This window comes from Diplotaxodon limnothrissa, linkage group LG4 (genome assembly GCF_057381915.1).
Source record: "Diplotaxodon limnothrissa isolate DT_005_m linkage group LG4, D_limnothrissa_male_GT1.1, whole genome shotgun sequence".
NCBI lineage: Eukaryota > Metazoa > Chordata > Actinopteri > Cichliformes > Cichlidae > Diplotaxodon > Diplotaxodon limnothrissa.
Window position 1 is genome coordinate 23416663 of NC_140599.1, and position 24366 is coordinate 23441028.

General features: G+C 39.3%; 1 protein-coding gene across 4 annotated transcripts in view; it reads left to right on the forward strand.

Moving 5' to 3' along the window:
- Positions 1 to 24366, forward strand: part of dnm2a (dynamin 2a) — a 33410-nt gene that overhangs the window by 4752 nt on the left and 4292 nt on the right. Inside the window, exons 2-16 of one of the 4 annotated variants that reach the window (XM_085351674.1) lie at positions 9137 to 9210; positions 9431 to 9580; positions 10733 to 10936; positions 11882 to 11980; positions 12075 to 12235; positions 12340 to 12482; positions 12702 to 12837; positions 13999 to 14066; positions 14752 to 14890; positions 16755 to 16841; positions 18506 to 18576; positions 19908 to 19961; positions 20197 to 20248; positions 21476 to 21508; positions 23500 to 23610. In XM_085351674.1, coding sequence (XP_085207800.1) covers positions 9137 to 9210; positions 9431 to 9580; positions 10733 to 10936; positions 11882 to 11980; positions 12075 to 12235; positions 12340 to 12482; positions 12702 to 12837; positions 13999 to 14066; positions 14752 to 14890; positions 16755 to 16841; positions 18506 to 18576; positions 19908 to 19961; positions 20197 to 20248; positions 21476 to 21508; positions 23500 to 23610 — 1582 coding nt within the window. Of the gene's footprint in view, positions 1 to 9136; positions 9211 to 9430; positions 9581 to 10732; positions 10937 to 11881; positions 11981 to 12074; positions 12236 to 12339; positions 12483 to 12701; positions 12838 to 13998; positions 14067 to 14751; positions 14891 to 15529; positions 15669 to 16754; positions 16842 to 18505; positions 18577 to 19907; positions 19962 to 20196; positions 20249 to 21265; positions 21278 to 21475; positions 21509 to 23499; positions 23611 to 24366 lie in introns of all 4 variants that reach the window. The other 3 variants (XM_085351676.1, XM_085351678.1, XM_085351677.1) reach the window with 3 other exon arrangements.

Sequence of the window (24366 nt, forward strand, 5' to 3'; positions counted from 1 at the left end):
AGGACCCTTACTGGATACAGACGCCCCAGGCAGGAATCGAACTTGCGATCCTCTGTTCCAAAGGCGTGTAGTCTAACCACTACGCTATCCAGCTGCTCGAGAGGATGTGGGGGGTGAAGGTAACGGTGGTCCCCGTGGTAATCGGAGCACTAGGTGCGGTGACTCCCAAGCTAGGCGAGTGGCTCCAGCAGATCCCAGGAACAACATCGGAGATCTCTGTCCAGAAGAGCGCAGTCCTGGGAACAGCTAAGATACTGCGCAGGACCCTCAAGCTCCCAGGCCTCTGGTAGAGGACCCGAGCTTGAAGGATAAACCGCCCGCAGGGGCGTGCTGGGTGTTTTTTTTTTTAATATATATATATAAATAAATACAGAGACAATATAAATAAAATATACGAAGGGGATAAATAGAATAAATAGGAATAAAAATAAAAATACAAGTGAAAAAATAAAAAAAAATAGTCTGTATTGCTTTGAGTTAATTTACTGGTCCTTACCAGAAGATATACTAAGGTATTACAAAGAAAAAAGTAATCTGTGTAGTTAAGAACTATCTTGAATAATAAGCAAATTTTCTTTCTGTGTGTGTTACTCTACTGAAATGTTTATGAACCAGTGCAAGTATTTTCAGTTCAGAGATGCTGATCACACCCATGTCTCTGTTTTGGCTTTGGTGTGTTGTGATTTCATTGTATCAGTTGGGCGCAAAGACGTCATATCTTGTAGTGCAAGCTGGCCTGGGCGGAGGTTATTATCAGATCTGTGGCAACTACGCTGCAAAAACAGACTTTTTTTTTTTTTAAGTGTTTGATCAGTTAAGTTTAAAGGGGACCTATTATGCTCACTAGAATAGAGTGGCTTTGTTGTTATCTCCTTTTGTGCAGCTCTTCATTTCAGCCGCCATCTGAAACAAGCTACTTTAGCTCTATCTTCAAGGACTTCCTTCTTTTGAACTGACTTTCTTCTGATTAGCTACCCCTTCACAAATAGCAAATTTGGATACCAAGCAACTATATCCTGTACACGTCACAAACACCCAAGAATAGGTGAAACTGTCAGAAACTCTCTGAAGCTTAGAACTTTGTCTTGATCTGATAAAATATTTTAAACATTGCTCTGCTTTGATTTCATGGCACATTTATCAAAATATGACCATGTTGACATAAAACCTATTCACTCAAGGTTGATGGTCAAGCTTTGCTGTCCTTTCTGCAAGTACTCTGGCATGATGGCGGGAATTATTGAGCAATTCAAGCAGAAGTATGGATGCTTTTGTGTAGTGCAGTCAAAGAAGAAGGAGCACACTCAGTTGAGTGGCAGAGAGTGAAGGGATTTTCCACTAAGCAGTTGGATTTTGGTAGTGCTTCAGGAGACTTTGCTGCCTGGCAATGGCTCTTCGTGCTCTCATTGACAAACTGCGGAGCGGGAATGTGGATTGCCATAATTATATGTTCATAGCCACTCCAGAGACCTCCTGAAGTCCCACCAAACCACAAACACATTTTTTTTGTGTGCTATGCCCTCCTGGGAGGACCTGCTGTGACTTTAGCATTTTTCATTTCGGTTTGTATGCTTGAAAAGGAGACTTTGTAGCCCTGTATAGGCATGAGGAGAAGGAGGACAGGGTTGCTCTGCCTGTTTGTAAGAGGCAGAGGGTATAGGGGCTGGCAGGCAGGGGGAGGGGGTTGGCTCTCATTCTCTCCCTTCCCTAGTCACTCTTGATTTTGCTTTCTCTTGTGTTCAAATGAAGGGAGGGCAGCGCATGGATTGATGCTCTTTGCTTGGCAATGCATAATGCATCAAATGATACACAAGCTGCTCAGCCTCTTCTATCATTTACAGCGCATCAATAATGGAACCCTGGCCTCTTGCTTCTTTTCAATATGTCACTGCAGTTTATCCAATTCTGTCTGCGCAGACTGACTGGCTCAATTCTGTCCTTGCTGTATGTCTCCTCAAAAGAGCACTTTGAACCAAACATTATGGGCACTTTATTTTATTGCTGTGGATCTTTTACCAGTGACCACTTGTAGAGACTGTAAGATGGGATTTCACTACCGAGAAGTCAGTGGAGAGTATCCTTTACCACCAATGCTTGCTGGCTTCCCTAGACAGCTTCTTCATACCATTTTCCACATCTGATCTAATCTTGTCACACCTGAAACGCACAAAGTGGCTTTCTTCTTTTTCTCTCTCCTCCTTTTTTTTTTTTCTTTCTCTAAATCTGATCCACAGCTTTCTGCCTTACACAGCACCAGTGGTGAACCACTGACCTGTGGATTTTTGCTGACCCCTGGTCAACTGGTGAGAAGGTTTGGGATATTCCCCACTGTTTGATCACAGTCTAGGCCTAACAAGCAGTGAGTAGTATGGAAGCTCCCCTCTTTTATCCTGTGGGTGACACATTGCTTTCATCCACAGGGCCCTTAGACATGTAGGCCTGGTAATGAGAAGAAAAAGAGGATGTGGGTTAGTGACGCACTCATCACTTCTAGCAGTATTCCTGGCCTGGGAATACTGATTACCACCAGATGTAGTATGTTTGTAGGGCAGCAGACTTGACATTCAAAATTTATACGGGTCTGCAGAAAACTGGGTGGAGGCGTTTATCTGAAGGCTGACTAAGCAGGGTTATCCATGTGGTTAAAAATTCCATAGGTACTCTGTCACTTTAAGAGGAACAAAAAAGGTAACTGAGTAACTTCTCATTGTTTCCTATAAGCTTGGTGTCTCAGTTGTGCACTGTTGCACCCGTTGTTTGTTTGCTGTCATCTAAAGCTTATGCACTGCATTACATTTTGCAGTTGGCATGATGAAAGCCAGTTGTAGGTGCACCTATTCAACCTATTCTCCGACCTGGGGCCTAGTGTGGGAAAAGCATTACATGTTGCTGGCATTGACACAAAATCTAACAACTGCTAGCTGAAACTGTAGGCCGGAGATCTGAATCTGATAATGGCTTGTTTTTCAAGTGGTTTACAGATAGTGAAACTACATTTATGTTACTCAGTCGAAATTTTGAACAGGATGTTATGTTCCATAGTGTGAGATGTGCTTTTCTTCATTTGTCAAAAAACTGCACATCCAAAGCCAACATTTGTAAGACCCTAACAAACAAAAATCATTATTTCATGGTTACAACTTGTGATGATGCTCAGTTAAAATCAATACAATGAAGTTTAACGTCTGCAGTTGTTGTCCCTTGCCGTGTTCATATTTAGGAAGCCCATGCAATGGTGACTTATTTGTTGATAGTTTTGTGTTTGGCATCTACCATAACAGATTTACAGGATTTAATGTTAAAGACAAAACAAAAATAGAATGGCTCTCATCTCTTTAACTCACTTTCAAAGAAGGCCCAAAAGTGCATAAAGACAACCAAAAGACAAGCCATTTGGCCTGCTTTGAACATCACTGACACTTTGTGGAGTTATCCAAGTGGCTGTAGAAAGTGGTAATGGTGGACTTAAAGGCAGCCTTATGTAAATGTGTTATATTCATGTAGATAAACTGATTGACAGAAATCCATATTCTATGTTTCTCACAGCCGTTGATGAAAATGAAGTTCTTGAAATTGTCAAAAAAATGTAAAAATCACAAATCTTTGGATTGTAATGATATTGATATGATAGTGGTTAAAAGAGTCATTGAGGCTATTATAAAACCATTTACATACATCTGTAATTTATCATTTCAAACTGGTCGATTTCCAGACAGAATGAAAATAGCAAAAGTTATACCTCTATACAAATCTGGAAACAAACACCATTTCACAAACTACAGGCCTGTCTCTTTACTACCCCAATTCTCAAAAGTTCTTGAAAAACTGTTTAAAAACAGACTGGAAAAATTTATAGATAAACATAAACTACTCACTGAGAGTCAGTACGGATTCAGATCAAGCAGATCAACATCATCGGCACTATTAGATTCAATAGAATACATCACAAATTCCATAGACAAAAAGCAATATGTGGCTGGGTTATTCATAGACTTGACAAAGGCATTTGACACTATAGATCATGATATATTAATAAGAAAACTAGAACGTTATGGTGTCAGAGGGGTAGTTTTAGATTGGGTCCGGAGTTATTTAAGTGACAGAAAGCAGTTTGTGAAAATAAATGGTGGTTGCTCCTTATGTATGGACATTGCTTGTGGTGTACCCCAAGGGTCAGTTTTGGGTCCAAAATTCTTCAACTTGTACATTAACGACATCTGTAAAGTGTCCAAAGTATTAAAAATGGTTCTCTTTGCTGACGATACAAACATTTTTTGCTCTGGTGATGATCTGCAGAATTTATTGGAGGATATGACTAATGAAATAAGTAAAGTGAAGTTCTGGCTTGATAAAAACAAATTATCATTAAATTTGAATAAATCTAAACTGATGTTATTTGGAAATAGTAGTTTAAATACAAATGCAAAGATTCAAATAAATGGTGTTGATATTGAAAGAGTCAGTGAAAATAAATTTCTGGGGGTAATAATAGATGAAAAACTTAACTGGAGAGCTCACGTAAGATATATTCATTCCAAAGTATCACGAAGCATTGCAGTACTAAACAAGGCAAAACAGGTATTCGACAGAACATCACTTCATATTCTCTACTGTTCACTGGTTTCACCATACTTAAGCTATTGTGCAGAGGTCTGGGGCAATAACTATAAAACCACATTACATTCACTTTTTACTCTTCAAAAGAAAGCAATTCGAATCATCCACAATGCAGGTTATAGGGAACATACAAACTCACTATTTTTGCAGTCTGAAATATTGAAAATTGACGATATAGTGAAATTCCAAACAGCACAAATTCTATTCAAAGCAAAAAATAAAGAACTGCCAGGTAATATTCAGAGTATGTTTTTTTTGAAAGAAGGAAGTTATAATTTAAGGGGTTTTTGTAACTTCAAAACAATGAAGATACGTACTACAAGAAAAGGCTTTTGTGTTTCTGTTCAAGGAGTGAAACTATGGAACAAACTGAATATGGAATTAAAGCAATGTCCAAACATAAAACTGTTCAAAAAGAGTTATAAAAATATGATCTTCTCGATCTATAAAGAAAAGGAAAATATTTAAATTAAGTGAATGTCTCTATTTAAAAACAAACAAACAAAAAATTCATGATGTGATATTATAGTATATAGTATATCAGAAATCTGTTCACTATTTTTATTACAAATTATATCAGTAAGGAAGCTGACTAAATATTCACTGATAATTTATGGGACAGGGGTGGGATTAAATAAGTGTATACTTCTTCCCACTCCCTTTCAACATGTAAATTAATCAGAATGTTTTTTTGTATGTAATTTGTGGGGCTCGCACACAAGAATTTCACTCGCATGTGCTGTGCCAGTGTGCCTGCACATGTGATGTGACAATAAAAAGTGATTTGATTTGATTTGATTTGAATTTGTATAGTATTTTTTTTCTCTCTTATTTCTTTTCTAAATGTACTTGTATATTGTTCACATGTTGAAATAAATTACCTATCAATCAATCAAAAACCAGCAGAAGAAAGGGATTGACTCCAGACAAGGTGTTTTGCTATGTTACAAAACACAAACTCCAGACATTTTATATACACAAGCTATGTAGCACACTAAAAGCGAAAAACACAAGACAGAATAACATAAGACATCATTACAGAGGAAAAAAGTCGAAACTCAAAGTTGCCTCCTCAGCTTTGCTGCCACACATCTTCTCCCCTGGAATTGAAGTAAGCTTTTGGATAATCATAACAACACTGAATTTTCTTTAGCTGTAATACAGATAAATGCACCGCCTATGCACATCTTCAAGCTGAGTTTTAAACATAAAAGAAACATACAACAGAAGTGAAAAGATTTTCTTGTTACACCAAAAAGTTTCAAGACACGGCTGGAAGCATTATACACAAGTTTAAATGTTACAGGGGGAAACTTTTCTCGATGTTGAAGAAAAGGCAAAACTATTTGGTGAGGAGAAGAATAAATGTATTCCAAAATTGCTGAACTATTGATACAGATGATAAGTTGCATAATTTTATTGAACCTACAACTGCATTCAGTAAACCACACAACTCTCTGTGGGTATCTGGCGTGGTCTGTGTCATAGGGCTGAGCTAGTCGATTCATATTTATTTTTATCATTTATTTATTTATTTTTAAATTCAGTCTTTCAGCCTATTCATCTGCTTTGAGAGGGATCGAGGTTCCACAGTTACCAACTCCATGAAAATTAAAGATTTAGCTATAAAGCCTGTCCATCTGTGCTTGGTCTTGGGGCTTATGTGATATCTCAGCAGGAGACCTGCTGGTGGTCTTGTCAAGACTGGCTTCCCTGCCATCACACTTTCAGACATTTAGAGTGGCGCCTGTCCACCTTTGGTTTTAAAAGTATTAATGCTAGTCGTGAAGCTTTTAATGCACTTACTTCAGGATAATTTGTTTTTGACAAGTCAAGTAATGGTATCTTCTCTTAATCCAGTCTCTTTATCCGTTTTGTACTCTGCCACGCTCTATTCAATTTTTATCTTCCGAATCGGTGCTATTTCTAAGTGGAGCATCAAGGTTTTAGTTAATCTTTTCATAAAATATGAATCCCATCACTAGAGTGTTTTTCCAGGTTTTACAGGTTGAATATTTCTGACTGAAACTGTAGTCATATTTTTCTCTTGTCAGACAACAAATTTTAAATTGTAGCCCATGAACTCGACAATCTAATTAGAAATTTCTCCAAAGCTGTTGTGCTTCAGTGATAAAACATTGTTTCCTGTGTTCCTGTGTTGATTGCAAGATGGCGCTGGAGTGACGGCAGCCTTTCCAAGTAGCTCTGCAACACCGCTTCGGTCGTTGCTGTGCTTTTTTTGGAAGTCGAATTTCCCAGAGGAACCCACCCGAGGGATTAATAAAGTTCTATCTTATCTTATCTTATCTTACAATAAAAGCTTAGCTGGTTATTGGTCGATGCTGGCATTTAAAAATATTACAAAGAAAGTTGGGGACTCAAAGTTGTGTTCTTAGCCTAATTGCGACATAGTGACTCAAAGCTTTTGAAAACCTCCGTTTACTGAGGACACACTGAAGCCTTTGTGAGACTTTACTGGTTTAATGTGTGCTTCCTCTTTGTCTAGTTTTTTTTTTTTTTTTTTTTTTTCTGTTTTTCTTTTTTAAGATATTGCATCAAATATTAGTTTAACTGTTTGCAAACCATTGAACTGTGAATCGCAAATGCATTTAAAGCGGTAAGATAAGCACAGGTGCCTTCATTGTGTTCTAAGGATCACTGTCTGTGGACGTCCTGGGGGATCTGTTCTTAGATGGCATTATAATTACACGCTGTTTGGTTCATTATGAAAGGAGATCCATAAATTGAAAAATGAAGTTTGTGTAAGCCATTGCAGATATGACCATAAATTCTGTTTTAGGGTGCATTTTGCTCATACTAGCAGTAGAGCTGGGCGATATGAGATTTTTTCATATCACGATATGTTTTTTTCATTTCAGGCGATAACGATATCTATCACGATATAAGCCAAATAACTATATTTGTAAGATTTAAATGTGCCGTTGCTCACAAGTAAAATGTGAAATAATCAGCAGCTTGTTTTTATTTAAATATTTATTTCCCATAATAAGTTCAACAGGGTAGATGTACTTAAGGAACATGAGACTTTTTCAGATAAATAAAGGCAAATATTGCAAACTACACAAAAGGCAGCCGCTAAAGCGTTTAAGTTTCAAAATAGAACAAACGAAACAGACTAAATTGTCAATTCCACTTAGAAACAAAATATTAATTCTAAAAATAAATCTTAGTTTGTTTTACAGAAGAACAGACAAAACTGACTAACTTTTGTCAATATCAAATAAACTGAGAACTAAAAGGAAATTCTCAATCTCTCCTTGTTGTATAGCTGAGCTTTTCAAACAGTTTTAACAGTTACTTTAGTCTGACAAAAGCCGAATGACGAATTAGCGCTTCCAGTCAGAGACTGAGGCTACGTACACACGTACACGGGTATTTTTGAAAACGGAGATTTTCCGTTTTCGTTTTAAAAAATAATCCCGTCCACACATAAAGGCAGAAATGAAGGAAAACGCTGCTATAAACATGCCAAAGCAGCAGGTGGCGCTAGATTCCTAACCGTGCAGAAATGTTGGCCAATCAGAAGTCTAGAAGCCTCGGTGGGAAAAAGTAAACAAAGCTGGGGCATAGAAGCAGAACAGAGTCGTATGTGTGGAGGGACAGTAACTGTGTGTATATGTAAGCATTTAAACACTGCAGAGAGTAGAATTAACAGTAACAGTATTGTAGAAATTCATTTCACCGAAACAATAACGTGGCGCACAGTGTGACGCATGCACCAGTTTATTGTATTTCCAGACTTGCTTTCGGCACATTTACAGTGCACGCTACTCTGTTTTTTGTCAGACTTGAAATAGCCGAAATACCTTCACACTACGGAACTTCTATGGCTCTTCCGTTCGACAATCTCTCCGGCATTGGAACCATCATCTGTTTTCTCTTCGGTCACGCTCGGTTGATTTTTCTAGTCGGCACACTCATTTCCTCCATGACCCGCTGGCTGCTTCCCAAACAAACACACGTGCGGCTTGGCACTTGTGCTGTACGTAACAAGTGACGCGACGTGACGCTGCGGCTGTGATTGGTTCGGCTCTGCGCTACTTAGTTTGGATTGGCTGACTTTTTTTTATTTTTTATTTTTTTTTATTTTAAGAGGACAAGAGCGGCGAGGTCTATCGCGATAGCTTAATTTCTCTATCGAGTAAAAGTTATATCGCGATACATATCGTTATCGTTCTATCACCCAGCTCTAACTAGCAGCAGTGGGTGTGCCTGTATTGGTCTGTCTTGCTGTAATGATGAGAGAAAATGACTTTGTCACATTTAATTTGTTGTGAGTGAAGTTGGAGGCGTGAAATTCTCCTGTGCCCATCAATTTACCAGAGGCCAAACAGTGGGGAAATGGACATTGAGTGCAGTAAAGAATTGATGTAACTTTTTCTTTCTTCCTGTCTCTTTCTTTTCATCTTGATTGCTTGTATTATGTCTTTTGTGTCACCTTTACAAAGTATCTGGTGTTTATTTTTTTTATTTTTTTCTCTCTGTCTCTTTCACTCAGGGACTTCCTTCCACGTGGCTCAGGCATTGTGACCCGCAGACCTCTAATTTTGCAGCTGATCAACAATAAAGCAGGTGAGTATGTCAGTCCTGTACACAGCCACATCCCAATCTCCTTTTGTAGCTGCCCTGCATATGGCCTCTCGGTCACAATGCCTCAAGCTAGGCACACTGTCTTCTATTTGCTGCTTTCATCCATTTAATATTTTCTCTCTCGCTCTCCCTTTCCTTTTTGTTCCCTTTGTCCTCTGTCTCCCCATCTCCCTTGTAAACGTTACCCTGTCACTGTGTGTAGAATATGCTGAATTCTTGCACTGCAAAGGAAAGAAGTTCGTGGATTTTGATGAAGTGCGGGCAGAAATTGAGGCAGAGACCGACAGGATAACAGGCTCCAACAAAGGCATCTCTCCTATCCCAATTAACCTGAGGGTGTACTCCCCACACGGTAATGGACACAAGTCTTTTTGAAACTTTAATCACAAAGTCCAGAAAATCATTTTTTAAAACTCTTTGCTCTCATGTACATATTAAGACCATTACCCCCCACACCCTTTTTTTTTCTAAGCCATTGCAGATACGACCATAAATTCTATTTCAGGGTGCATTTTGCTCATACTGTGAGTGTGAATGTTAATCCTCTGTTTCTCTTTAAAACTGATCATTGTTTTAGCACAGTACTGTCTGATAGGTTAATTTATTTATACAGCACACTTTTGAACTTTACAAATTAGCTTTCCAAAGGTCATTCTCTTATTGCTGGATGGTTCTTATAATAAAAGCCTTTGGGTCAGCTGTAGAAAGAAATAAAAGTCACTGTTGCATCCATGTGAATGATAAGCCATGTTAATGTAAATAACAAAATGTAAAGTAAAGCTGCAGGGCTATTGCAACTTTGCATGCTGAGATGGTGTGCTATAATCAGGGAATGCTGCAGCAATTTCCTGCATGCATGTAGATGTTTTCAGGGCTGTCAAGTTACAGATCACTTCTTGTGCCTCTAGTTGGTAATGGACAACACACCAATTATATGTCATGTTGCCCTTTATCATGTGTAGAACCCACAATGAAAATATCATGTACATTGAATGATCTTTTGCGCACAATGTCTGTTCTTGTTACCGGTACATGATGCTCTGACTGTGGCCTGGCATTGGCATTTAGTTGTATTTATGCGTAGAGTCTTATCAAGAATGCCTAGTGTGGAGCAGATTGGACAGTGTGCATTTGAGTTAGTTACTAAATGGCACTAAAATTTACTCTTGACTTCAAAATGGTGGATATCCTTTTTGGTTTAGGACTTGCCTACAATTTTATCTGTACTTCTTAATGTGTGACGTGTTTACCAAACCCTTAAAATAATACAGAATTAAGAATTTTTAAAACGTGTCACAGGCCTAGCTAGTATTAATAAATAGAACTGACCCAGTGTCAGTGCTTAGTCCTAATGAACTTAAAAATAACACCTTACTTGAGCAAACAATGATATGTATGGGTGTTTCCTATTTTTCATTCAAGAAACCTGATTATCTACTTTAATTCATCTGAAAAAAAATATGTGTTTAGGATTTATGTTGACTTCTGTCCTTCTATGACTCAGTGCTGAACCTGACACTGATTGACCTCCCGGGAATGACTAAGGTTGCTGTAGGAGATCAGCCACAAGACATAGAGCACCAGATCAGGGATATGCTGTTGCAATTCATTACCAAGGAAAGCTGTCTGATCCTGGCAGTCACTCCTGCCAACACTGATCTGGCCAACTCTGATGCTTTGAAGATTGCAAAGGAGGTGGACCCACAGGGTAAGCGTGCATCTTTGTAGTAGTCTAACATTCAAAGAGCAGGCCTCCAAACCCAAAGTTTTAATTAATACACTTTAACATTGCATGTTATGATGCCTATTACCTTACCTTTAATCTGCTACTCCTGTTTCATCTGCACTTTAGTGTGGAGCAAGTCTCCACATCTTATTTTTTCGCCAAAGGCCTCTGCCAGTGATGAAAGACACTGATGTAATATGTATTGTTGTGAACTGTTTGGAGTTACCAGGATTTGTGATTTAATTACACATAAAATGTGATTTGAGTATCATTACATAGTTATACACAAACATCACCTCACTAAAGTAATAACACAAAAATCCCCTAATTTTCATGTAAATGGAGAGCACATTGACTAGTTGCTTGAAATGTGTAGTGAACTATGGTTACAAACCCAATTCCAAAAAGTGTTGGGACGCTGTGTAAAATGTAACTTAAAAAAATGAAATGATTTTTAAATCTCATAAACCTATATTTTATTTACAATAGAACACAAAACAAAGATCATTTAAAATGGACTGAGGCAAAGTGAAAAACTTTTCTGAGGTCAGGCAAATCAATTAAAAACATTTGCTGTATCATTAAATCAAAAATATGGTAAAGAAGACCCAGGACTGATGAGCATCTGAATTCCTAAAAGTTCAAAGTAGGGATCCTACACCGTAGTAAACATGGCCCTGTCTCAGGTTGTTGTTGTTGTTGTTGTTGTTGTTGTTGTTGTTGTTGGACATTTGCTGCCATCAAATTAATTTTATTTTTTTTCCCTTAAATTAGTACCTTTTCCCAGTTAGACACATAACATGTTTTTATAGTCTTATCTGAATGAAATATCACTCTGAGATTTGTAAATCATAAGAATTTATTTCCATGTTGGTTACAAATATCACATTTCTGAACGTTTGTATAACTACACTTAATTATGTGCAGGTCTGCGTACCATTGGTGTTATAACAAAACTGGATCTGATGGACGAAGGGACAGATGCGAAGGATATTTTTGAAAATAAACTTCTGCCACTGCGAAGGGGTGAGGATTATGCACATACTTACAGGAATATGCATTTACTTGGCTTTAATTTTACACCTGGAATGACTCTGTGTGTGCGTGTGCGTGTGTGTAGGTTACATAGGTGTGGTGAACCGCAGTCAGAAAGACATTGATGGGAGGAAAGACATTCGTGCTGCTCTGGCTGCTGAGAGAAAGTTCTTCTTGTCTCACCCAGCCTATAGACACATGGCAGAACGCATGGGTACACCACATCTACAGAAAGCACTTAACCAGGTTTGCTAGTGGTTGTCTTTTTAAATTTTGTTTTAAAAAATGTTATCTTATCTCTGCCATGCCACCGATATCCTAAAAATAAAAGGCTACCTTTTTTTCTATAGCAATTGACCAACCACATCAGGGATACCCTGCCTGGTCTGCGCAGTAAGTTGCAGAGTCAGCTTCTCTCCCTAGAGAAGGAGGTTGAGGAGTACAAGAACTTCCGTCCAGATGACCCGACACGGAAGACCAAGGCTTTGTTGCAGTACGTGCAAATTAATATTTCTCCTGAGAGAAATACAAACAGCATCATTAATTATCTTGTGCTGAAATAAAAGTAGAAAGGTTGTGATAAAATGCCTGTTTTACTTAAAATCAATACCACTTTTTTGTACCATTGATGTTAAGTGCTGTTATTACAGATAAATTTGTTTTAATGAACAGCAAGCAGGGTATTCACAAAGCCACATGTGTCCTTCATCAGGATGGTGCAGCAGTTTGGTGTGGACTTTGAGAAGTGCATTGAAGGCTCCGGGGACCAGGTGGACACCAATGAGCTTTCGGGTGGTGCCAAGATCAACCGCCTCTTTCATGAGCGCTTCCCCTTTGAACTAGTCAAGGTTAGTACTGTGGCATAACATGCATAAAACAAGCAGTCGGACTAGGGATGGGTATCGAAAACCGGTTCTTGTTGAGGACCGGTTCCCACTGTTTCAATTCCTAAGAATTGTTTGCCATTTTTGCAAACGATTTCCTTATCGATTCCAGTCGTCCCGAAGGACGTCACCACGTTGCGGAGCGTCATTTACCTGGCAGGAAACATGGCGGCTCAAATGCTCAAAAGTTTGGTTATACTTTACGAGAACGGATGTCAACAGGGCAACTTGCAAAGTAGATATTTCATTTAAAGGAGGAAACACTACGAATATGCAAAAGCATTTGCTCACAAAACACGCGATGACCTTAAATGAATGTCACGTTTTTAATTCCGCTCCGGACGCGTGAATCTCAACCCAGCAGCGGTAACGGTAATGCGGCAGGTAAATAATCAACTAACAGTGCATATTATGTTAGTGAGATCTGCCTTATTACAAAACCTACTATTACTGTGCGCTGCATTTAGGTGACCATGATGAGAGAGACAGACAGTCTGGCTGGCTCAGATGCTGGCAGTTCTCATTGCAGTTTACCGGTAGCGTCTCCTTTCAGGCCAGGATATACAAATGTCATGCACCCATTTGCCACAGCAGATGCCCCCGATTTTCGGTAAGTGAATGTGTTTAATTGTAGGCAGGGACATTACTGGATATTCTTGTGTAATTGCTACAGAATAATTTATGTTATACTTTGTTATTGCTACAGAAGAATATTTATTTTATTATTTTACATTTACAATTTTTTTTTTTTTTCTTTTTCCTGGGGACCCTGTGACACCCCGTTGAAGAGCCGTAGGCTGGATCTCTTAAGATCTCACTGTTGGGTTTGTAAGGCCATGTTACTCCTAAATTTCTATTTTCTTCAAAGAGAATATATAAAACAAAGTTTTAAGGTAATTGACCTCAGTGTTCTCCTTTTTTTAAAAAGAATCGATAAAGAATTGAATCGTTAAACAGAATCGAAAATGGAATCGGAATCGTGAAAATCTTATCAATACCCATCCCTAAGTCGGACACAGGGAATCAATCATATTTAGATCAACATGTACTTGGAAAGTTTGGCTTCTAGGTTTGATTTACATACAAAAAACCCCAAAACAACTTTATATCTTTTCTTTTATCCAGATTGTTTTTGATGAGAAGGAGCTACGGCGAGAAATCAGCCATGCAATCAAGAATGTCCACGGTGTCAGGCAAGTGGAATGGGACAAAAAACATCCTCCTCCCTTCGAAAAAGAAACTCAATAATTGCCTCTTTTCTGCTTCAACCTTAAATACTGCTGTAGCCACACACTTGATTTTCTCCCTTCATCAGAGCTTTTATTTTACTGCAATTCAAATTTCCATAATCAAGCCTTGGAATCATAGACTAAAAGTACCAATTAAAATTGGTGTATTCAGTAAGTGTTGTATGAGAATTTTAAATTTTTCTACTTTTCCTCAGTGTTCTTTCAATCCCTTTATCTCCTCACTGCAAAGCCACCCACTCCTTTTTTTGTTACTGCCTGCCAAAGTATTCGGTTATAATGCGATTTTGTGTTACATGTATCTGTATTAGCTGCATTTGTGTTGTTGTGTATTCCTTAATGAAAATCTTCTGTCTGTCTTACCTCATTTGTCCTTGTGTGTTTTTAATTATACGCACATTCGGCCGTCTTTGGCACTTCATCTCCACTTCTCCTGTCATGTTTGTCAGTATTTACTTAGTATTTTTTATTTTATTAAATTTTTTTTGGGGGGGGGTGTCTCATCATCTGTGTGTGTGTGTGTGTGTGTGTATAAATTATATTTTATTTTATTTATTTATTTTTTTTACCAACATCTCTGTTAACTGTCCCATCTGTCTGCCGCTGTGCCTCTGTCTCTGTGCATCCTCAGAACGGGACTGTTCACTCCAGACCTGGCGTTTGAGGCCATCGTGAAAAAGCAGATCGTTAAGCTGAAAACGCCCTGTCTCAAATGTATCGATCTGGTCATTCAGGAGCTCATCAACACAGTCAGGCAGTGCACCAACAAGGTACTGCAGGTGGTCCAGCATCTCCCGACCCAGAGACATTGGGCGGGGGAAAGCATGGGTGTGCCAGAGGGTGAACTGACACAGGACATTAGCATCTTCTTAGAAGATGTAGAGAAGCCTCTGCTAAGCTACCAGTGTTTATAAGGAGGATAAAGAGGAAAGTTCTGTGCAGTTTGCCCTGGCTTCACCCAGCCCCATGAGCTCTGTGTGCAGGCAGCGCTGTCGTGTTTTGGAGTGTTGTGACGGGTAACGTGTTGTTGTGGATAAGAGATGTTTTCTGGACTGAACATCTCAAGTCTCTCCTGGACAAGCTGCAGGTCTCACAACTCGATGCAGAATGCCAGTGAAATATAGGGTGGTCTGTAAGGTGCAAATTTGGCATTAGTCATCACCATATTCACCTCATTTAAGAGCGACTAGCTAGTGAAGGAAGAGATGTGAAGTATACCTGCAGCTTGTCTTTAACCGCTGCTTGGTTTTGTCTGTTTGTGCCTAGAAATGACTAACTGAACAACAACTTCTCTTTTTATATCCTCTTTTTTCCCTTTCCTCTCTTTTCAATTTTTCTTTCTTCAATTCCTGCCTCCTGCTGTCTCTCTACCTCCTTAACCAAATTCAATCGACCCAATGACCTCTCAGAACGGGGCTCTTCACCCCTGACCTGGCTTTCGAGGCGATTGTCAAAAAGCAGATCCTCAAACTCAAAGAGCCCAGCCTTAAATGTGTGGACCTGGTGGTTTCTGAGCTCACCGCACTCGTCATGAAGTGTGCAGTTAAGGTAACCAGGGACACACCAGCCAGGAAGATGGCATTTAAAAAAAGGGATTCATTTTCTTTGTAAATGTGTATCACCGTCATCGAGTTTTCACCCCAGTGAAATCAACTCCAGACAACTCTTTGCCACCACACCATCTGTGTCCACTGCATTGAATGTGTGCATCCTCCCCCTGCCGTCTTCGTACTTTTAGAAGTTGCCACGCCATTTGGCATCTTCTTGGCGCGTCAGATTTGCTCACATTTGAAATATTAAACACAACTATAAATTTCCACCAGCTGTCTCCCACGTGCTGCTGGACCTAAGCATCAGCTCATTAGAGCATTTTTTCCCCCCCACCTCCACATTGCTTCTGGTCTGTCTGAGCAGAGGCGAGCCCACCGCTGCTCCCTTTCTGACCCACATGACAGACTGACATTCTGTTATCTGCTGAACCGGATGGAAAGGGAACAATGTGAGTCGGGGTGGGGGGGCTGAGATGATATTCAGAGCCTTAAGGGCTCTGTGGGTGCTGTGACAGCTTGAATGAAGCGTTTCCATAGCAACAACTCTACACTACCATCTTGTGGACAGATGAAGGCTCTGCATCTAAAGACATGATTTAAAAAAAAAAAAAATCTGCTCTGTTACCCAGGCATCCATAGTCCCTGTCTTTTTCTCTGCCTCACCCACCCTGCTATTTCTCATCCAGTCTTCATTAATATAACTACTACAGTCAGCTAGAGACGACTGTTTTACACACACTCACAAAAATACAGAATTATGCCAACAACAAATATCGAGTGCGACAAAATTGGATCTTTTGTGAAGTCATCTCTGGCTGATTCTGCCACCTTATATAACAGACGGTCATTGTGGCTTTAAAGTCTGTTTATGTGCGTGTGCTGGATTGTGATTGCCTGGATATGTGTGACACTGCAATGTCACTTGACTATCTCTTTCCCTTTTCTTTGTTTCCTACTTATTTTCACTTCTCACTCCTGTTTCTCTCTGATACTTATTGGTAAGTCTTATTAAGCTCAAGCTCACATGTAAGTGTGCATGTGTCTCAGTTCAAGGCCGCAGTTATGTGTTTTTGTTGCCTTTCAGCTCAACTCCTACCCCAGACTGAGAGAGGAGACTGAGAGAATTGTCACAACTCATGTCAGAGAAAGAGAAGGGAAGGCCAAGGACCAGGTGAGATGCTGGCATGCTGATTAAACATTAGTTATCATTTTTCACGTGCAAAAAATGCATCTACAGTTCCTGTGTAACCTCAGTCCAGTAGTTGTATGTTTGTTTTTTTTAAACCTGTCCTGTCAAACTTTTTTTTTCTTTTCTTTGTTGTGCCGAACATATTTTTGCTTTCCCAAGTAGAGCACAGACTGTGTATGCTATTTTATTTATTTACGTTATTATTCATATTAATGTCCTGTGGTTGTTACGCTGGAGCAGACTGGGGGTAAAGGCCAGATAGGTGAAAGATGAGAGAAGAAAGCAGAGAACTAGAAAAAGAAAAGAGAGAAGGGAAAAAATAGCAAAGAATGGGATCGGGAGGGGGGTCGAGAGTGAAGTAAACAGACACGCTGGGTCTCCAACTGCTGTTTCTGTAACAAAGCACACACTGATGATACATGGCACCAAAAAGACAAAACAGAGGGAGGTACACAAACAGATATACCATTTTGCTGACAGAGAGAAAGACAGAGACAGACAGGGAGAAAGACAGAGACCCTCCAAGGGGGCAGGCCAGCAAACACACCAAAATGCCCAGTCACGCACCCCAGAGCCACCAAGCGCACGAGGAGGTGGGGGGGGGGGGGAGTGACACATGAAGTTATGATATAAGTATAATTAATAAATATTATAGTTTGTAATGTGAAGAAGTTCATAGTTATTGTTTTTTACTGTTATTATTGTATTACATTGTTGCTTTTTAATACCATTTTTATATTGTTAAGCACTTTGTGCAGCATCGGCTGTTTGAAATGTGCTATATAAATAAATTTGACCTTGACCTTAACATTTTAACACCTAGCATTAACTGTATCAATGACTCATCGAGCATTTTTAGTTTCTACATCTGCTGATCTTCCATCTGAAACACGAAGAAGCACATTTTTCCTTTTTAAAAACACCCTTAATCTCCCTGCAATTCTTTATCGGTAATTTAAGGTCATGCTATGCTAGTTGCCCTCTTGGTGTCTGCATGCATTCTTCCCAGTGACGCACAACCATGTTATAAAATGTTTTGTCTCAAGTCTATTCATATTTGTGGTTATCAGAGCTGCAGGTGGATGCATACATTTAAGAAAAAAAAACAGATGCCTGTTATATCCTGTGTGTGTGTGTGTGTAGTCCTAGTCATCATTGGTATTTAGTGCTGCAAGTGAATTTGTAACTGATAGTTTGACCAAATGAGTCAACATAGATTCTAATCTCTTTAATCTTCAGGGGAAAAAAGTTTAATTGGCCACATGTGCTTTAAATATATTCCAACTTCCTGTTAATTTGACTCATTTCTGCTAAATTTTCACAGAAATCTGGCTTCTGAGAGAGAAGGAAAAACGTATTTATTTCGTTTCAGGTTTAAATTGTCCACGCTAGAGTTTCAGTCCTGGTAGCAACACTTTTAACCAGAAATCAAAACAAGTTGAGCTGAAATTCCTATTCTCAACTCCACTGCATCACTAATGCAGTACTGATGGGCTGTATCACAATGACTGTGTGAATTTAGTTTTAAATGTCAGGGTTTATTTTTGTTCAGTGTGTAATATCACAAGGGAGACTTTCTATTTTGTGCTCACTGTAATTGGTGTTTAATTGTGACCTCTCCCTCTTAATCATAACTTTCTGCTAAGGTTCTGCTGCTGATTGACATTGAGCTGTCCTACATCAACACCAACCATGAGGACTTCATAGGCTTTGCTAAGTAAGTACCCCTCTCACCTCCACCTTCTCCAGCCCAATTTACAGCCTGCTGTCTGTGACAAGTGTCTCACTGAGGGCAAGTTTGATGAACTTTAATTTGCCTTTTGTCCGAACGTGTGGTTCCATTGATTTTTTTTTTTTTAAAAAAAGAAAAGACATGTAATACGATAACTTTCAGCAATCAATACGCATGCAATCCAGCTCTCACTTTAGACCCTTGACAATCACTGCACTGCTCCTGATTCCAGTCATTTCCTATAATAAGTTTGTGTCCATAGATGATTGTCTGAAAATGCTAGCCAAGGCACTATGTAGCTTGTTTTCCCTTCCATAGTTTTCCGTGGGGTCTGTCATATAAATGGCACGCACACAGCAGTCTGGCTCACAGCTCTGCACACTTTCAGTAGAATGTGCATGTGTCGTATACTGATTAACTATGAGAGAGCAAACCCATTGGTTTGGTTTGAAATTGGAGAGTGAGGTAATTATGCATTTTTAGAGAAACTAGTTTCTGCTCTCTAGTTTCTAGTCACATGGTTGTGGAGAAGTCCCAATGAAAAGCAGAGGAGCGATAGATGGGGTAAAGATTACTGGAGTCAACAGCAAGTCGATGAGTGGGTAAAGACTTCACAAAAAGTGTTAGTTTGTGTCAAATCAAAGTAGGCGGCTTAAGCCAAACCGAACATCCGTGTTACCTCCCGCTGATGGTATTGGATGTTAGCAAGCTTACAGGGTTGCAGTTGGATGATTTGGACTATTGAGTGCAGAGCTCCAGCTTATAATTACATACATGTTGTAAACTACTGTGCCTCAGTGTGCAGCATGCCAATTAGTCATTTAGCACATATCTCTCCCTCTCAGTAAAGTGGATGTTACATTGATCAAGGTCACTTTAGATGCCGCCTTCTCCCCACTGCATGCAGCATTACTTGCTGAGCCTCCAAACAAAGTCAAGCATGCTCGGTTGCTTGACTATAAACACTACTTATGTTGGCAATGAAGAGAGAAAGTGCTGACGTTTTACTGCATTGACTTTAGATGCTTTTGTGCACTGGAAACTAATTTGCACATTGCAAAGTGTTCACTGCGTTTGTGGTATATCCCTAAGCAGTTTGTGGTTGAATTCGTGTTCTTTTTAGCATAGTAGTTACAGTAGCATGTAGTTGAGTGACGCTTCCCTGCTCTGTGTGGGTTGTTTCATTGACCAATAACAAAGCAAGCCCCAGAGTGTGTGCGTGTGTGAAGGTTTATCCTCTGCATGGCAAGCGGATTGATGAAACTTGTCGGCGGTAAGCAAGGGCTGTTTAACGTTTCTCATGACATCACTTTCAGTCTTGACTACAGAAGGCTGGATGATGGTAGCTCCCCAGTGTACGGCAACAACAGGTGGGCAAACAGAAAAGATTGAGGGTTTTGTCTTATAGCATTTGTAAGACCATTATAGTCCCCATGTAGTGCAAATTCTTCCCCAGCCTACTTCCACATCCATGTGTGTATGTATTGGTTCAATAATAATGACGCCATGAACATCTTAGGTAAACCCACACAAGTCACTTGTGAATACTTGTGTATTTTAGAGATGTGGTATAAGGTGTGTTGTGATCTCTTTATGTGATGACAGTGCTCAGCAGAGGAACACGGCTGCGAACAAGAAGAGGGCCATACCGAACCAGGTATGTTTGCTCGGTCAGCTTTTCACCAATCCCAGATTTAATCTTCCTTTACTGACGCCTCCCATTACCAACCTGTTAATAAACCTAGTGAGCATACCTGACATAACTTAGCAGTGATAAAGACCCTTGGCCATTAATCTATCTTGACCTACCTAACTGTTAATGACACTGACTGTATCCAGTCCCAATCTTTTCTAATCCTCATGTTCAACTGGCTGGTCTTTGCCAATATTGTTACAAAGCTGGTACCTCTCCTTTTCTATTTTATTCAGTGTTTTGTTGAAAAGTTTGTTTAAATTGTAAAGTGTATTTGAGGCAATTTTTAATATGATTGTATTCCCGCTAATTAGCCTCAATGGCATTTTCAGTAAGGGGAGAGTTGCCTTAGTGAACTTAAAGAAGACCCTGCTTCACTGCTTTATTGTTATTTATTTATTTATTTTTAACGAGCATTTGTCTCTGGCTGTTATTAATTGCTGTTTGCATGTGATCTAGGCATGATGGTGTGAAGCAAAGTAGCAATTGATCCCCAAATTATATTGATTGTTTTGCCTTCCCATTAACTCACAAGCATCCTTTGCTACAGAATACAGAATGTGCATGGATCCTGCACCTATCAACTGAGCAACAAATATGACATAACCAAATTGTGGTATACTTGAAGTAATTCTAATTGCATGTAATTCTCTTGCTCTCTCTTTCTCTCTATACCTCTTTCTCCTCTCTCTTCATCTTCCTTTCTCTGGTTGCCAAATGGATTTCCTCTGTTTTCCTCCTGTGTGTGTGCACTTCCTTCAAACTGTCATTCCTGCCATTTTACCATCTTCTTTTCAACCTTCCTCATTACTGCTTCACTCCTCTTCTTCTCCTCTTTCCTCCTACATCTTGTCCTTCATCTTCATTTCTTTGCTTCCTTACCTTATTTATTTTGGCTTTGATTTTATACTACTCCCCCTTTTTTTTTTTTTTTTTTTTTTTGGCTTTAATCTCCCCCCTCCCCCCCTCCTGTTACTGCAGGGTGAGATTCTGGTAAGTACCCCTCAAACCCACACCCTGCCCGGGGCAGTAGGGGTAACTCATGCAGAAGAACTGAGGCCATCACAGAAAGGTCAGCTGGTATAGTTAGGCTTCAAAAACAGGCTGCTATGAAATAACTGTTTAAACAGCTAGCTATAGCAAATAGCACTTTATACTTTCATCATAATGAATTGTTGTACCTCTCTGCAGCTTGACGCACTAGGAGAGGTCTACGAGGAAAAGGTAGAGTCTCAGGACTGACTTAAAGTGATATCAATTACAATTCTGACATCAGCACGCAGTCCAGTAATTTGGACTATCTTTAGAGTAACACTCGGCACATTGACTTCTGTAATTCATCACTTTAATATGACAGTAATTGTCATTAATTCTACATTTTGGTTGCTACTAACATTTTCTCTATTGAATAATATGAAAAAGATATGAATTATTTTGTGCCCATAAAGGCTTTTGGCACTTGGCAGTGCTTTGTTCTCTCTGTTAAGGACCAGAGAAAGATAACAAGGAACTCTTCCACCAGTAACCGTGGAGGCGTCAGTTCTCCTGTCCTTGGGTTTTTACCTCTGCTGCTGCCTCATGCATGGTGACTCAAAAGTTTGCCTTGTGGAAATCATCCGAAGTGTCACTGGGGACAAAATGGGTATTGAGAGTGGAACAAATAATTATAATAATAATAATAATTACTCATTTCCTTTATGGATTGGTTGTTAGATTAAATTCATTACATTCTAAAAGATACCTTCTTACTAATCAAAGCTGTATTTGTACTATGATTGATTATGACTTTGGGATTTCTTTAATTAAATGAAATGTTTTGGGGGTTTTGGTCATTTTGATTTTCTTTTTTTAATATTTGACAAGACAAATTCAAAATGTCATTATTTTTATTTTTTTACACCAATCCTATGAATTTCTTTCCTTTGACTCTGATGTAATCTAACACCTTTAATTAACCATTGCATCACAAAAATTTAGATTTAACTGACTACAGAAACAAGAACATCTCACCTGTGAAATCCTCACATCGCTTATGCAAGCTTACATTAAAACAGGAAGCAGTATTTCTACCTGCCTTAAATCCTCTGGATTTAAGTCCTTTTATTGCTCTGAAAAGTTACGTTATGTTCATGCCAAGGCAAACTACCACGACTAGCTTCTGCATTCCTAACTCCTCTCCCATGTTTATGTTGGCGCTTTTGAACCAATTAACCTTTATTTCCCATTGCTCACTCCAGTCCTCTCCTGGGTGGAAAAGGAGTGCAGGAGAGAGGTCTAAAGCAGGTTTTGAAATGGACATTTCCACTTAGATGCAGTCTGCAAAAAAGCACACTTCTCAAAGATAGTTTCACATACTGCACTTGAAATGCATGAAGCTCTGTGTGAGAAAATGGAGAGACCATGGTTACACTGGTTTCTCCATAATGCATGGACTCTTCCTAAATTGATTCCCTCTCCAGCTCTCCACTTCAGATTTTTCTTTGCTTTTAAATTTTTTGTCCCGCTTGTGATCTCTGCTAACTCCGTCCATCTGCTTGGCTCTGTGTTTAATCTCCTTCGCTACAAATCACTTTTCCTTCTTTACCTCTTTCTTTTAAAATCAAGTAATTAACACTCTTTTCTCAAAGTTCAGCTAAACCCATTAACAATGCTGCTCTCTAACTTCCAGTGCATAGGCTAGGCTTTACTGACCCGCTGGCATTAACATACCACCGTCGACCTTTGGTTTTTGACTTTGTATCAGAGCAGCCATGCTGTGGGTACTATCAGGACCCATTTGGTCATTTCCTTACTGTGGACTATAGACAATGAGGCCTACATCCCTCTTTTCAACCTTGTAATGCTTTTGTATATAGTCATCCATATTACATGTGTATATACTAGATAAATGTGCATGTTTTTCTGTTCTTTAGTCACTCCATTTTGTCATAGTTTAGCATTTTCAGATTCTCTCTTTTGTGATACCTAGTTAAGTAAATTAGATTTGTTTAGGTACAATGTTTAATATGTACATAAAAAGAAAAAAACACAAACATACCAAGGCCCAGCAGGTAAGCGGGTAAGGTTTTATTGTTGTTAAATCCCATAATTAATGGAACTTTATGGGGTCCACATTTCGCCAGTGCATGAACCTCATTGTTAAAGCTTTCCCTCAATCCTCCTGGTACCCCTCTCTCCCTACAACCCTTCTCCGTCATATTCTCCTGACCATACAGGTGATCAGGAAAGGCTGGCTAACCATCAACATCAGCATCATGAAAGGAGGCTCCAAGGAATACTGGTTTGTCCTGACTGCTGAGTCCCTGTCCTGGTACAAAAATGAGGAGGTGAGAAGAGTTGCTGTGTGGTTAAGACGCTGCTGCTAATATAAACTATCCCAAATGAGGATTTGGTGTCATTTCCCAGCCTAGCCTAACCAATGTGCAGACTACTGTTCAGCTGCAGCCTGATGAACAGGTAGTCTGAACACTGGGCAGGCGAGGTGGGGGTTGAGGGGTGAGAAGGACTCTGATGGGAGGAAGGACCCAGAGGTCATTACGTCTGCATGCTGCAACTGTAGGACCGAGGACACAAAGAGTAAATATTATCTCAGTACCGGTAATCATACATATGAAGAAAAAGCCACGTGTATATAGGAACTGCTTATTACTAAAACAACAGAAAACTTAAAATTTAAGTTTTTTGTGTGAAAATGCAGCATTACATGAAACATTTTAACCATTACAACAATATGTTTAAAGTGACTCAGGCGAGTGACTCGTGCCAGCCCCTCTTGGCTAAACAGCAGTGTCTAAATATGTTTTGTAGAAAAGATATGTACTGAGTCTCGAATTCAAGGAAAGGAGACAAATGTTCACTCCAAGAAGCATGCGTGCCCTGATGGATAAACTTAAAATGATCAGACTTAACTGATTTAACTAAAATGAAAGTTTGAATACTTTTAATAGCATGAAATTCATAAAAAAAAAATCATCACATTGCTCACCCACTTGATCGTCCTTAGTTGTATCCATTCTTCCACCAAGATTATTATTATTATTTTTTTTTTTTAAAAAGAAGTCATCATTTAAAATATATACACA